The sequence below is a fragment of the Heterocephalus glaber genome, unplaced genomic scaffold, assembly GCF_053883595.1.
Source record: "Heterocephalus glaber isolate CG9 unplaced genomic scaffold, H.glaber_assembly_v1.0 deba00000281, whole genome shotgun sequence".
NCBI lineage: Eukaryota > Metazoa > Chordata > Mammalia > Rodentia > Bathyergidae > Heterocephalus > Heterocephalus glaber.
Genome location: NW_028258139.1, coordinates 30,209,656 through 30,226,605, shown reverse-complemented (window position 1 = coordinate 30,226,605; position 16,950 = coordinate 30,209,656). Strand labels below are relative to the sequence as shown.

At 34.6% G+C, this 16,950-nt stretch overlaps 1 protein-coding gene across 4 annotated transcripts in view; it reads right to left on the bottom strand.

Annotated features, from left to right (window-relative positions):
- The window catches only part of Tmem65 (transmembrane protein 65), a 65,482-nt gene that overhangs the window by 4,689 nt on the left and 43,843 nt on the right, over positions 1 to 16,950 (bottom strand). For 3 of the 4 annotated variants that reach the window (XM_087188151.1, XM_087188150.1, XM_004837988.4), the window contains 4 exons: positions 15,113 to 15,180; positions 10,161 to 10,215; positions 9,162 to 9,204; positions 6,955 to 7,060 (listed from right to left, as the gene is read on the bottom strand). In XM_087188151.1, the coding sequence (XP_087044277.1) occupies positions 6,955 to 7,060; positions 9,162 to 9,204; positions 10,161 to 10,215; positions 15,113 to 15,180 (272 nt within the window). The remainder of the gene's footprint in view (positions 1 to 6,954; positions 7,061 to 9,161; positions 9,205 to 10,160; positions 10,216 to 15,112; positions 15,181 to 16,950) is intronic. The other variant, XM_087188154.1, reaches the window with a different exon arrangement.

The window sequence follows — 16,950 nt, the reverse complement described above, 5'->3', positions numbered from 1 at the left end:
CTTGTATGTATTCCTTTTCAATATTCATTCCCACATATACCTAATTATATATATATATAATCATTATGTCAACACAGCTTTGTTTTTGTTGCCTCACTCCACTCCCTACAGCGACATGTTATAATAAACTCCTTTCCATGCTGCTACATAAATTTAATAGAAAGTCTTAAAAACTCCTCTGAATGAATGGGCCTATAATTTACTTAAAGTTCTCTTTACCATGAAAATATACTCCTGCCTTTTCACCACTGTGATATAACAATGAAACTTCTGTGTATACTTATTCAATGATTTATTTTAAAAACAGATATTAATATTTGTGCATCGTTATAGACTAGTGTCATGCTGTCCTCTTGGCAAAACCGCATGTATACATGTGCCAATTTCAATATATGTATAAATACACATCAATTTTCCTGCAACCTCACCTACATCATGAAAAACCTTAAATTTCTACTTCTATAAATGATGTTTAAAACGTTTATCCTTATAATAATTACAAGTTTTTCCAGCTAAGTTTCATTTCTTCATACAAACACTGAGAATCTACTATGTGCCAAACTGTACTGGCTAAGTCAGGGAGACAGGGACTAATCAAAAGCAGTCTCTCTCTTCCAGGAGCTTCCATTTAGATACACAGAGGACAAAATGACTCCTTGTCAAGCATTACAGATGCTATGACACTTCCATAATCTATATTTTAAATAACGTGTATTCTGTACATTGCTATTTAGCTAGCAGATCCTATAGTCTTTCTAATACAATGCAATCAGTACATTAATGTTTTGATAACAGCTTCTACAATATTTTTTCAACTATATCATCTTGAAGTTTTTGTTGGTGGTGATGGTGGTAATGGTGGTAGCAGTAGCATGACTGTGCTTGATATAAATAGTCAAATCTGTCATTTTCGTAATGTCAAATGTTAAAAGGTATCACTTCTCCAGAGCTTTAAAAGGCAGACAATTTTTCATTCCAAAGGCTGACAAAGTTAATCCTAGATTCTTACTTTGACTTCAACATTTGCATTTATATATTCATAAGGACCATATTGTATTTGACTTCTGACTTCCTTGTATACGTGAAATAACCATTGCTAACAGACTCCGTTTCCACTTCCATCCATTCTGTTGGAAAACCTCTACTATCGTCCATACCAACCAAGGCTTTCCTCCCCCCTCACTTTAGGAATGCTAGTCAGTGAGTCCTAACCCAGCTATCTCATAGAGACATTAAGTCGCAAGGGCAGAAAAGGAAGAAAGAAGTAATTACCTTCTGATTCCCCAATCCAGGGCCTGAAACACTGTTTATCCATTGTAAAAATTGTTATTTTATTATTATTAGGTTTTATGAAACTCTAGACCCTACCCTGCAACTAACGTAACAACTTTAGTCTACCTGAAATATTGTTTTATCAGAAAATATTTCCCAAGTTCAAACAACCAAATTACAAATGAGGTTTTAAAATACAACCTATATTAACTAGAATCTGCATATGTATTTTTGTACTTTCTATTATGAGTAATTTCCAGAGATAGCTTATGTCATGAATAAATGGCTGATCACTAACCTCAAATATGTTAGACTGTGTGTAACCAAAATGCTGTTACAAAGCAGATTTAATCCTAACCTAAATAAGCAGAGTCAACAACCAGGAACAGAATTACTGCTTCAATATGTTGGTGGGAACTTTATCAAAGTACACAATAAATACAGACATACTAGTTTAGAAAACTGAGGTACTTTTGCCATAAAAATAAGTTAAACAAACCTACTTATAGAAAGAAAACAGAATCATCAATTATGTGAGAATAGGAGAGTTCCAGGAAAACAAATTTTTCCTGATCTCAACTATAACATGAAAACGGTAAGATAAACTGCTAGAATGTTAGAATATCTTTTTCCCCTAATAACTTTGGCTGACATCTGATACCTAGTATCACTTCCATTTATCTACACATTAGAGCACAGGGACAAATAGAACATAACAGCCTGAAATGAACATGGTATTTATTTAACATTCTACTTTCTTAAAAGACTTATTGTCTTTTATAAAGTAAAATTTATAACAAGCAATTAGGTTCTCGTTTGATTTCTACACACTCTACTTTTAGATGGAAGCTGCATACTTCCCAAGTTTAGTGGTGACCTTCATACTTCTATAATACAAAGTGTAAAAGTCCAAATTGTTCTGTTTAAAAATATTTGTCCTTACTTTAAATACTGCATTTAAAGTGACAAATGATAAATTTAATTCAATCTTAACCTACATATGTATTTCTATATACGGATATTTTTCATATACAAATTCTATTTATAGTACTTCCAACAAATTCATTTTAATACCTTCACTAAAATTCAGTTCAACTTAATTTAAATACATGAATCTTATATATTATCTTTTCCCTCATCTCCTATTAACATTCCAATCCACTCCCATTGCTTTTTCCTCTCCCATCAGTCCATGGAAATCACATGGAAATGATCCCCAATGAGAGGTCCCATGGTATCAATGAGTTCTAGGAACCCCTGAGGATGCAAAATCTACAGGTGCTCAAGCCTCGTAAGGAACATACGGTTCTCTGGACAGAACCTATATATCTCCTTCTGTATACTTTAAACCATCTCTCAATTACTTACAGTTCTTAATACAATGCAAGTCCTATTTAGTTGTTAAACTGCATTGTTTAGAGAATAATGACAAGGGAAAGTTCATACAGGTTCAATAATGACACAATATTTTCAAATATTTTCCATCTATAGTTGGCTGAATTCACATATGCAGAAAAAGCAGATACTGAGGACTGACCATATACAGCAAATCTCAGAAACCTTACTTGATGTCTTTATAGCAATAGAAACTGATTGCCCCTTATTGCTTCTTGAAACTTTTTCCCTGCAAACCTCCAAAGACCATGAGTTTACAGGTACTTTTATTCTGCACATTTTCTCAGTAGTAGGAAATTCTAGAGTACAGCAGAATTACCTTGAGGGCTTGTTAAACACAGATCCTACCTATAGATTTCTGATTCTGTAAAGCTATAGCAGACAGACTTTAAAGTGGCCACCAGGACCTGTTCCTTCTGCTATTCAGGCCTTTGCATAAACTCCTCCCATGGAACACAGGCAAGACACTCTAACATACTTCTAACCAAAAGGAAAGGTGACATGTTACTCCTGTGATTACATTACATTAGGTTGTAAGACTCCATCTTGCCAGTGACTCATTTCCTTTCCCTTACTGGCTCTGAAGAAGGAACCTTGTCCTGAAGGGCCTATGGAGAGGGCCACATGGAAAGAAACTGTAATAACTTCCAGATGGGGGTTGGGGGGGGTGGTCTCTAGGAGATGATGACATGTTCCAGTCAATGGATGGGGCAACATCTGGCCAGAATTTTGGACCTTAACAGCCATAAGAAAATTACAGGGCATTATAAAAAAAAAACACAATAAATGGAAATAAAAGTAAAATTTATTATTTTTTTTAAAAGAAAAATATGGTAAATGTTTAATTTTTAAATCTATTATAGTAAGACACACTGTCATTGATGTCACTGAAAATACTCCCTTCTCTTGGAACACACTTCTCTGATCACTGCCGCTACTTTCTGAAGCATTTCTGAAAGTCCTCTTTCTTGAGTGTCTTTAGTAGCACTGTTGTGACTCCTCAGTGTCCTGAATTGATTCAAAGCCTGCACCTTTCATGATCATTTTGACTTTGGGGAAGAGCCAGAACTTGCATACTGCCAGACCTGGGGCTAGACTGCTGAGGCACTGTGGAGCTTTAACATGCCTGTCTTTCTGCTGGATGGCACTCAGCAGCAGCAGCATTCCCCACATTTTTGATCATACGTGTAAAGACACTCATAGAAGAGGACTTCCAGAACTGCTCCAGAAAGTGGCAAAGACATTGGGATAAGTGTGCTGGAAACGAGGGGAGTTTTCTGAGGGGTTAATGGCAGTATGTCTTTTACTGTAGTAAATTTTTACTTAAATATTTGTGGTATATTTTGGTCACCTTGTAATTTTGTGAACAACCTGAGCTGGCTTGGAGGTGGATCGACCCCCAGTTCAAGCTCCAGACAAGAACCAAGTCCTGGCAACACGGTGACTGGCAGCACAATGCCTGGTCTCCTGACCCACAGAAAACTGTGCGACATGTGCTAGTACATGCTGTGCATTGTTCTACAGCAATAGCTGGGCCTAAGATGGAGACTGACAGTTTGCATTTCTTTCTTTTTTTTTTTTCTTTTGGTGTCGGGGATGGAACTCAGGTCCTTGTGCTTGTGAAGCAGGCGGTGGAACCACTGAGCTAAAACCCCAGCCCAACAGTTTGCGTTTCTAACAAGTTCCTACAGTCAGTCCTGCTGGTTCAGTACCATACTGAGAACCATTACCCTATAGTCTCACCATCTCCTATGGTTTTACTCTCCTCTATCTTATCAGTGAGGCTTACAGTGTCCCTTCTATTTAATACGGCAATTTGCCTCCTCTTAGCACTTCAATCTCTTTTATGCTGTTCAGCCATTTTCCCCTCATGATAATTATCAATTTCTAATATACTAAATATTTTATCACATCTTTTTATTGTCTTCTCTTCCCCTGCTTACTATAAGATTAACCTGGGGGAAAAAAGACCCTTTGGTAACATACATATTCAGAACTGTAAGAACTGTACCTTACACATAGTAGGTAAACAATAAATATTTGCTGAACGAATGATGAATGATACCCGTCATCTCTAATTCACACCCTGCTAACACTTGGCCATTAATCCAAGCCTACAGGGTGTCACCACTTGCAAGCCCTGCTAGGATCTCAAATTCAAAGTGACCACTATATCTTCCCTTACAAACTTAATTCTTCCTTTACTTCTTGACTTAATTGGGAGCATCATGATCCATCCAGTTTCCTTCCTATTTAAAACTCTTCCCTAGTTCACCATCATCAATGTATGAGGTCTGAGCTCCTTAGGAGAACACATAATGCCTTATCTACCTGATTCATGCTTACTTTTCCAATGCTGTTTTCTACTACTGTTTCTACTCACAACTCCTACATACTATATCCTTGAAATACGTAACTACTTGTACTTCTCTGAGTACACCCCCTTTTTTTTAGTCATTCCCTTTTCATGCAAGTCTGTATACTCAGAACTCTCCTGTTCATCTAGTAAATGCTTCATCAATAATTCAAAAATCAGCTTAGATCTAATAATTACCAAAATCTGCCCATCAAAAGAAATTTCTCCCCAAAGCATTCACTTACTAGTACTACTGCTCAATCTTGTGCAAAATTCTATTATTGCATATGTCATACTAAGTGATAATTTGTTTACATATCTGGTTAAGTTAACTTAAGTTCTCCAAGGACAATAGCTTATTATTTATGCTATGAGATACTCATTAATATTAACTGAACTGTATGAAGATTTTTTTAAAATTCAAGTGTACTTACAAAAATTAAGGAGCTCGTTTCTCACACAAGGGAAACGACGAAATATTTAAACTTGTGTGTCTATACAAACTTACATACTATATGGTATCTCTCATTTGAGTGAAGGAAAGTACACACTAACTAGGAGAAGGATCTCTTGCAATGGGCAAGTGGTCCAAGAGGAAAAGCGTGAGGGGTGAGGAGGCAGAAAAAGAGAACTAAGAATAAAGACGTGCCAAGTACAGGAACCTAATAACCTCAGTTAATGTAAACAGTATATGCCTTAACACAAGGTAAGATCAATTGTATCAACAACAATGAGAAATGGGATAGGGAAACTAGAGGCGGAGGGAGGGAGAGGGAGGGAAGGGGAAGAAGATTAAAAGAAAAAAGAAACGAGCTGTAGTTGTACATGTAATCACTCCCCAAGACAATTATAAACTGCATGAACTGCAAACATATACTAATAAAATAAAATTTAAAAATTTAAAAAGGTAAACTTGTGTGTCTTGATTATGGTCTCAAGATGTACTCATTTAACTAAAAATGTCTCAAGTTTATCCTTCATTATGGAAGAGTAGCATTCCACTGTGTATAAATATCACATTTTCTTTATTCATTCACCTGTTGATGGGCATAAGTGCTATTTCCAAGATTCAGCTATTGTAAATTATGCTGCTATAAACATGAGAATGCATGTATCACTGTGGCATGATGCTTTTAGCTCTTTCAGGAAAATACCTAGAAGAGGTATAGCTGGGTCAAATGGAATCTCTAGTTTTAGTTTTTTGAGGAATCTCTATACTGCTTTCCATAGTAGTTGTACCAATTTACATTCCCACCTTTTTAGGTAAATGTATATATCTTGAGACTGTAATTTTAAGTGAAATACATCAGACATACAAGTTTAAATATCACACTGTTTCTCTTGTGTTTAAACCGAAAGTATAAATAAGGGGCAAAATGGAAGATAGATATGGGAAAGCAGGAAGAACTTGTTCAAATACAAGGGAGGGAGGTAGAGGAAAGTGAAGGAAGGGAAAAGGGATTTTTTTAAAGAGAGAATGGGAGAAAAAAATAGAAACAGAGCTTCTATCAATGGGGAGGGGAAGAAGGGGTGAAGGGAGGGGAAGGGAATGGGAAACAAAGAATTAAGATGTATGTGCAGGTACAAATTCCCCATAATGAATGCGGTCATTATGTACGGCAAACGTACTAATAAAAAATAAAGATAAAAAAGTAGTCACCATAATAAATAAGGAGCTGGTAAACAAATTATTGTTTTACTGAAAATTGCAAAGACCTGGATAATTTTAACAACTTCACACATATCAACTTTAATCTCAAGGGCCTGAGGATGCAGCTCTCTAGAGGCAGAGTGCTTGCCTCGCGTGGCCCTAAGTTCAACCTCCCACACCTCCACCAGCACCAAAAAAAAAAAAAATTAGTCTCAAAGTTCTCACGGGCCACATACTCTGTTGACCAAATTCATTATCATTAACCATATAAATTACTTACCAAATGCGTACTAACACGTGTCTGCCACATGTCAACTTGCTTTGGTGTAAGATCAGGAATTGATAAGCCTAACCTGGAAGCCAAAGCTTCAACATAGCCTGCAAGTCTTAAAAAAAAACAAGAGGACAAACAATAGGTTTTTAAAGAAATGTAAAAATGTCCTCACGTAGTAAAAAAGTAATTCCTACACAAAGAAGCAAGATAATTTTACTTCTGCACCTGGCACTGCAGAAATGCCGTAAACATTTCTTACAACATTTATTTTTATTGTGTATAATTATAACAGTTTTAAAATATTTTCATATTAATGTATTTAATACAGGTCAACTGACTTACAGCAACTGCTATCATTATCTTTAAAAAACCAATTCAAGGTATACAAAAAAAATTTTACAAATAATTACAATTTCTGTACTTATTCCAAACTCAAACCAAAGTAGCATGATATAAATTAATAAATATTATCAGAAAGCAAAAGTTTTTAAAATGTATCAGACTGGTATACAAAGAACAGCAGCCTAGAATTTTTGGGCCAACCTCAAGTATTTTATCAATTCTAAGCTGCTATCACTTACTATATACAATCTTACTTTATGAACTTTAAGAAAGAAGTCTGCAAATTTAACTATATGTACCATTCAAGCATAAGATGGATCCTGGTATCAGTTAAGTTTTTAAAAACTGTGTATCTAGGGCTGGGACTTTAGCTCAGTGGTGCCACCACCTGCCTCGCAAGTACAAGGTCCTGAGTTCGATCCCTGGTACCAAAAAACCCCAAAAAACCCAAAAAACAAAACTGTGCATCTGAAAACCTAAGAATGTGATATTTATTACTCAGTGATAGCAAAAATAGGATAGAGGAGAAATTCTTAAGTATAAAGACTCCTAGTAAATTCTTCATCTTTAGTCAAAAATAATTGTTTTATGGTGCAATTTCAAACTAAATCACTTTAAAATCTATTAGATTTAGTTTTATTAAATATATCAGAAAGCTATATAGTCACTATATTATCATTAACTTTAAAGGTGGAAATTGGGAAATTGAATAATTAAGAGGGATATCATGAATTCCAGGAATATGAAATTCTAATCATGACCCTAAAACAAGCAAACTGCTTTTAACAGTAGCTTTGGCCCAAAGTTCTACTATTGTGATGGTGAACATTTTAGAGTTTTCAGGATACAAACAGCCCACTATGGCACATGTGCCATGGGTTTGCAACCTCTGCTACAGTGCATATGTCTAATATTAAGGGTTAAATCATTGATAAAGCTCTTTGCCTAGATAAGATGATGGTGCTAATTTGATTTCTATTGATACCAAATCCAAATCACACCACTAAAATTAGCCAAGGAAGGAAGACACTAAGTCAAAGCAGACCAAAAGAGATGTGTTTATCATAATTACTAATGCCAAGTCCTCAGCCTTCCTCAAACTCAGAAAGCAGCCCAGGCCATCTGCTACTTGGAAGAAAGAAAGCTGGCCTTTTATAACTAGCCATCCTCAGTTTGCTTCATCATTTCTAACACATGAAATAAAGAGAGAATATGACCAAACAAATCTGTGTGTCAGGTGCTGGAGCTATGGCTGAGTTGTTGAGCACATGTTTAGCATGCACAAGCCCTTGGGTTTAATCTCCAATAATATTATTATTATTACAATTATACATATACATATATATATATAAAACTACATATTTGTGTATGTGTGTGCACATCAGTGTGCTTTGGCCATCAATTCCTTTACAAGTCTCACTCTCTAATAAACATGTCCAATCAGTATTCTCAAATTTATTCTCAATTATCTCCTATCTTTGGGCTTTGTGGAAGAGAAAACAGTGGGAAAATGATGGAGATTCTTGCTTTTAATACTGATTTATCCATAGAAATGTATGTGAAATACATCTTCACTAAATATAATTCTATTTTGTTTATGTTACAGTAGTTTTAGAGTAAATTTCTATATATACCATAATGCGAAAATTCTATGCCCAGAAAGACTAATTCTGTACGACTGGGGTGTAACCAAAGCATCTACATTTGAGGCACATCAACCAAATATTTAGCACTATAGTCTCTGAATGTTAAATTTTAAAAGTTAGCACAAAATAAGTTGTCCCTTTTATGCTTCTCAATTAAAGGAAATCTGAGAAAACAAATGATAGGTAACTACCCAAATGTACAAATGAATAAATGAATAAACCTACCCAAGTCCAGCTAAATCTGACACAAGATTTCCCAAAGCAGCAGCTAAAAATTTAAAAATGGACAAGTGAATTGTTACAGAAAAGTCAGAAAAACCATAATGCATCACTATGTAATCCACTGGTCTGGAAGCATCCTTACATTTATCCGATTCCAACAAGTATACCTAAAACAACACACTGGATAGCTCTGAATCTCAAGAGTTCAAAACAGAGCACAAGTATTAAAAAAAAAAAAAAAACCAGAGCACAAGTCTGAAATCACAATATTCTACTTCCATTAAGTAACAGAGTTTTTTTCCCTGTACTATCAGCCACTTTCCATTTTGGTTTCAACACTAAAACATTTTTAAAATATTTTATAGTCATATATTTTATATAGATTTTAGTTCAGGGAATTTGGATTGTTGGACATTAAAGAAAATCATATATACAACTCTAAAGTCAAGAATCAAGGAAAAAAATGCTTCTTGCACTAACTTACTTTGTTCTCATAGTTTGTTATAATAAAACAACCATTTCAAAATCTCATCATCATGAAATGAAGACTAGAGACAGAATTTCAATCTTATATTTTAAAATGTTTCTATTTATAAAATAAATAATTTAATGAGACAAAGGGTAAAAGAGGTTGGAGGTAACAGTGAATTACTGCAAAAACTTGTCTTGGGCTGGGGATTTAGCTCAGTGGTTCCGCAGCCTGCTTTGTATGCGCAAGGTCCTGAGTTCAATCCCTGATACCAAAAAAACCAAACAAACCTGTCTTAACATAGACAACATAAGAGTGTTGTTACCTATTAGCTAACATGTACTACCTAAAATTTCTCAGAAAATAAAAAAGTGCTACATATACAAAACTAAGAATCAGAAGATTATGACTAAGGAGATAAATAGAAATCTCAATAAATAAAGCCACTCTAATAAATTATCCTCTTCTAAATCTAACCCACCAAAATGTTTTATAGAGACAATGGAATGATAACAATTGCTATAATTAAATACCTGCCATCGTTGAAATTCCCAAAATAATTCCAATAGACAACTCAATCTGGGTTCCCTGAAAAATGATTAGGAAAAAGAATTCTTAAAAAGTAAAGCCAAAGTGATTATAAAAATAACAGAGTTAACAAAAACATATAAAAAAGTTATAACAATACGTCAGTACAGCAAAATTACAGCCATAAAGTATGCAGACAAATGCACACATAGTGAGGTAATTCACTTAATCATTAAAACTATATACTCGTGCAGAAATAACATCAGTAACATTTTATTCATTGAAATTAAAGCTTTATAAAAATAGAAAATTGCAAAACACACAGAAATACAATTCATCACTAAAATCCCAGAATTTCTTTTTTTTTCTACCACAGAGAAAGATGTTTTAATGCTCTTTGAATAAAAGATTGACTCAGATAATCTTAAATTCTAGATGATACAGCTATCCTATTGTTATTTACCAAAGATTAAAACTCTAAGCTAGTTTCCAGAGAATCCAGGGTTTGTAAAATTATCCTCATGACATTTAGATCTTTAACCATTAAGTGATGAAACTATATAATTCATTCATAAGTAGTAACAGCATTTAGTGTAACAGGTCTACAGTAAAAATGAGGCCCCATTGTATTTCCACTGAATTTATTTACTGAAAAGTTTAAGACTCTAAATTTATATCATTGTTCCTCTGAAAAGAAGAGAAGGAAGAATTGAAGATTAAACAATCCTCACACCCTGTTACATCCAATGAGGAAGCAATCCCAGGAGCTGGGATTGTGCTAATTCAGTTCTAATCCTTTACCAGGGCTGCCACAGATGAATTTAATTTTCAGATCTCTTGGAAACTGATACTTGAAAATTTTCAAATTTTCATGATGTGGAGGGAGAAAAAAAGAATATTCCATTATGGTGGTATATTGCATTACTTATCCACTATTTGCCAACTGAAAAGAAGGTAAGTTTCCCTTAATTCTCTTGCTTGTAGGACTTTTGGTTCCACCCTTTAAGATATAGTTATTGTTGAATATGGATGAAATAACTTGATGCACAAGTTTCCCAGGCACGTAAAAGTTACAAGTTTTCTGAAGGCACCCAAAGAAAAACATTCTGGAAAAAACAGAGAAAAAGAGAAGGAAAAAACCAGCACAGTGAAAAAGAATGAAGATGTATATCTTTATACATGAATGAAAAAACAAACCTGGAGCACCATTAGGGAAGAAAGGTCCTGCCTAGCTACAATGCACAACAAAGACATATGCTGCCTCTGACTAAGTGAATCCCTGGCAATGACCAAGAAGAACCTCTTTGCAAAATGCGTATTTAAAAAGTGTGCTTAATCACCTGGCTACACTTAAGCGGGGCGAAGGTCCTCCTAAGAACCCGAAGAGCCTAACAAGGGCAAAAATGGTTTGAGGGCATGAGACTCCCTCTTCTTCATTCTGTCCCACTCACATAAAATTATATGCTAACAGGTAAAGTAGAAACTATCAATCTAATACCAGTTGCCTTAAGGGTATTCCTGGCTTATCACCTTAATACAATGAATCTCCTTAATCTGTAGCAGAATTCTTAAAAATCAAAAAAGTAACCCCAAAACCCAGTGTAAGTTACAGAAAGCAATCTAATAATATAAGAAGGTAATAAACTATGAAACCCAAGGCTCAGTATTAATAGCAGCCAACAACAAGGGTCTGATTCCTTATAAGCAGTTACACAGGACTTGGTTCTCACCACGACACCTAGGGCAGTGGTCAGGAAAGTACCTCTAACAGAGAGGAGGAGGGCAACAAACATCTATGGCAGAGGAGGACAGAAGAATCAAGTAGCTCACTACCTTAAAATAGTAGCTGTTCTACAAGGTGAGGAGGTAATCAGTTTTTTTAAAAATAAAGAGGTAAAAAAAATTCTTTGGATAACAATGATCACTTATTTCATTTTGTATAGACTCTACAATTATATTATTTATGTGTTAGTTTCTTCATTCTGTTACAACTTCTCACCAAAAAACGTCACTGTCTGCGACCTAGTCTGTAATTGTTACGGGACGACATTGCCACCATACCCTAGTCACTCCAATCAGGCACTGACATCAGGGTTGAAAATATTTATTTCAGTAAAGACCAGTGATAAATCCTTGAAACTGTATTTCAATGTAAACAGAATAACAAGTTACTATTATTGGGAGTCGACCACCTCAGGCTGGTGGACTAATAATAAAGCATAGGCCTGAGCAACAAGATAAATAATTTGACTCTCAATATGAGTGTTTAATTGGGTTTGGTTTAGTAGCTGTATTCAAAGACAATGATGACTTTAGATATTTATTTTAAATATGACTACACTGTGATGGTCTTTCAGAGTCTAAAAAACTACCAGTTTCCCTTTTCTAGTTAAAAGATAATGTTCCAGCACTTGGGAACCTAAAGTCTGCCATACTGAAGTGAAAAATGTAATGGCTATTAAGGTGGTAGTATGGGTCAGTAAAGAGAATCTAAGTGAAATCATGTGAAACTGAGTGAAATCATGTAAAAATGAAAGAAATGTCTGCCCTAAAGACATTTTAAATCAGAGAATCTATTCATGAACAGATGAGGTCCTACCTACAGCTTATAAATTCATCATAATGGAGTTTTCATTTCAATTAGATTGGATTACATTAACTAAATAATCGAGCTGACTCCAATTTAATAGCTCCAAGAAAGGCAGCATGGTTCTCAATACAGTGGTACCTCAGTTCATGAATGCTCTTGTTTGCAAACAATCTGGTTCACACATAGAAGCGTTTGGCAAAATTTTGTTTTTGTTTGCAAACTCTGCAATGGGTGACAAACAGGACTGGGGCCATCTTTCCCATACAAACACTAACATGGCCATCTATTCCAAAATTGTAAAACAAATTAAGTTCATGAACCTGATAGGTCTCCCACCACCTCAGCAGCTATTATGTATAGTAGCTGCCCTCTTCCTACGGTGCCTTGCCCCCTCCCCTGTGTGACATCATGCCAAGATGGTTGCTCCCACCAAAGAACAAACCCTTCTTCCCAGCATGCCCCTGTTCCCACCTAGAGAGTAACCTAATACTCGCTCACCTCCTACCACCCAGTGACATCACCGGCTCCTCCATTCCCCTAGTCACTACCTCACTCAACCCCGCCTCAGCCCCTACAAGCCCCACCCCAGTCTCTATAAAGGACTCTCCCTGCCCCAGCCATATTGCTTTTGTCTCTCCTTTGTTCAGAGACAGCCCGGAAGATCTATTCCCCTAATAAAGGCTTGTTGTGGCCTGGTCTGGTCTTGGTCTTCGGCCCTTTTACCTGACAGAACCGAGGCACCACTGTACTTGAGTAAGTTTCTACATTCACAGATGTACAAGTTGACCAATTTTACTTTTAATATGTACATTACAAAAACGTCATCATCAGCCAAAAAAACTACCACTCTGGAATTACATTTTTTGGGGGGCACTCATTTAACGCGCTTCAGCCTTTAAAAATCTGGTCTTCCCAGATCACTCAAGAATTCACCTCTCCTGTAACTGCAGCAGGTTCGGCCTGCTGTGTGAATCCCACAAGCTTCCTCTGCCAGGTGAATGGCACAGATGACTCGTCCATCTGCACATAAGGCTAGGCTACACAGCAGACACACACTTCTTGAGTGAATGGATTTTAGACATTCTTTTATCATCTACATAATATAATGTAAATTACTTTTTTTAAATCCCAATTTTGAAACCAAATCTTCTATTTATGTCCATTTGCAGTACAAAAACTCCAAAATACCAAAGAGAAATCCTATATTGCTTGAGTATTTTCCTCACATTCAATAACTGGTTTTGGGGATTTGTTGCGTTGTTGTTTTGTTGTGTTGGTTTTTCTGAGACACAGTCTCTCTAGTTCAAGCTCCAACTAGGAACAATCCTTCTGCCTCAGCCTCCCAAGTACTGTGACTACAGGCATGCCCCACCAGGCCCAGCTACTTTCTGAGCAAGCTCCTACAATACAGTCTACAGTATAAGTAACAGGTAATGGAATGCTTTTCAAAGTTAGAGTCAACGTCATGCTCTCAGTTGTAACTCAGAGAACTCTGATGTTTTCCAATGAGTTTAAATTGAGAACTCATAAAATGGATACTCCTTTGTCCTACCAGGACATAGGTAACGGAGTTTGGATGCATTTACTACTAGTATCTGAGAAGGATGACTTTGCATAAAGGACTCAAAAAATATACACTGAAAGCAGATAACTGCCTTCTTAACTGAACTACAATCAAGTGAAATTTTTTTTTAAAAAGAGGGTAAAGAACTAGGCAGTTTTAGAAGACTTGCATTTTAATCACAATTTACTTCTGTTAGGAATATAGACCATGCATTGGTATCGAATAGCAAAAGGCATAATTAATAGTAAGAAAGATAAATCAGTCATCCTTGTGATTATGGCACATTTTTAGGGAGTGCTTTTACATTAAAATGACCATAGCAAAGGGGGACTTTTCTTCGCAACACAACAAAATGCAGAATGGAAATATATTCAATGTTCTAAATTGAAATTTAAGACAGTTTTGGATTAAAGGGTTAGACTAAAGGCTAGGTTGTGTATGAGACACCTACTAAAACATTTTTAGATTGGAAAATCAATATAGAACTAATCAAACATGTACACGTAGGATAACCACTATAAACACAACATCAGAAAAATTTACATGCTTTTTTCTTTAACAAAATTGCCAACGTAGAACAGAATAATATAAGTCCTACATATTTTACCTAAATGCTCTGCCAAAGGTCTTAATGATAAATATATGATGCTTTTAAATTGAGCTAGCCTCATTAATATGAAACAGTAAAAATAGGTTTGTCCGTTATGTTAAAGTTTTATAACTATGATATGTAAATTAGAAAATGCAGACCACATTAATTTCTTTATTAATTCAAAACAGAAGTGGTGAGAAAAAGAACTTACTGCAACAATCATAATTGCATTATCCAAAAAGCCAAACCCTACGAAAGGTATTGCATTGTGGAAGAATACTGAAAAACATCAAGAAAAGAAAAACATATTTTAAAATTTTCATAACTTTAGAATGACAAAAACAGATCATAAGATTAAAGTCTCCTAAACTGACTGATAATCTTTAGAATTTCCTTTTCAATAGATCCTGATACTCCTATAAGTTTCATTATGTGATAAAAGTTGTATTGAGAAAACAAAGTATAACATGTAAAAATAATTGTGTTACACTTTTGTACAAATTGCCAAAGTACAGTCAGTATCAAATTAACTGAGGACTTTTATTAGATAAACATTAAAACTCTTGAGTTTTATACTATATCGAAAAAAATAGTCCCTTATGCCAGCTGGTTACATGCGTTAAGTGATTTTGGAGGTTTTTTTTTTTCTTTTCTTTTAATGGAGTTAAGTCCACAGAAAAGTATAATTAAGATATTACTTAAAAGTTATTAAAGTTTGACATCACTATAGTGACTTTGACAACCAATCAATGAAAGCTGATAAGTGGTAAAAAAAACCCACTTCTACCCCAACCACTATCAAAGACTAAGATCAATGACAAATAATAAATACAGTACTATTATACATAAAATTATCAGTTATACAATATTACATGAGATAGTACATAATAGGTATATAACAGGTCATTTTGGATTTCTTGTTATGAAGTAAAAATATCCAAAATCAAGAACAAAATATTTAATTATGAGGATTATTAAAACCTATTAATATGATAAAAATCAAATAGCACATTAATGAAATGGGATTTTTCAAAGACTATTTAGCCTTAAAATTCTTTTACTTTTTGCCCAAATCTAGATAATTACCTGATAAAAACATTCACAATTTTACAAGTAGCTTCTAAAACACAGACACAATCCCAATTTCCAAAAATATAGCATAAATAGGTCAAGAGTATAATAACCTTTTTTAAAATGCACTAAATGTGTGCACTGCAGAGAAAGCTACCTAAGTATACCCAGAAATCAGCTTCCCAGTGATCTTTGAAACATAAAAAGGCAAAATACTGATGAAACCAGCTGGGATTACTTAGCCTGTCAGAGTTAACTTGACAGCATCTCTAAAATTGGCCAGTTACAAATATCTTAAAATTTAGGTGGTAAGAACATTAAATTAAGATTATACTAATTGCTATTCTGGTAAAAAGCTGGTCAGTAAAACTGAGACACTTTGCTACAATAGTCACATTAAACTATAAATATATTTTTATGCTTACCTAAATAAATGAATATTATAAACAAAAATTTATTTTTAACCCAAAGGGAAAAAGCATGATTTTAAAAAAATATATGTATTGGATGTTCCACTGGGAACCTGAGATACAAAGATAAATAAGACTTGGTTCCCAGTCCTTAAAGGATTTTAGGTATGATAATATAGCCTCATAAATGGTGAATTTCATTATAACCTACATAAAATGGTAATAGCACTATACAGTACGATCAATACACATTTTATGTATCTAGGGAGAACGAGGAAAAATTACTTGGGAAGAGAAGTCTTAAAGAATTTTTAAATTATTTTGGTATTTGAGGAATGTTAGTAACTTCTAATATAAATTATATTCTACTGTGAGAGAAAAAAGAACCAGCTATTAGTTTTTCTAATTGTATAAATCTGTTATATAATGATCTTCTAATTTGTGATTTTTTTCAATTTCCCTTGGAAAACCCTATTATATAATTCAGCAGTTAACAGCAAATCATACTTAGTATCTAGCTTCAATTTACAACCTATTCAAACGCACTACATGATTCTCTTCTTCATTA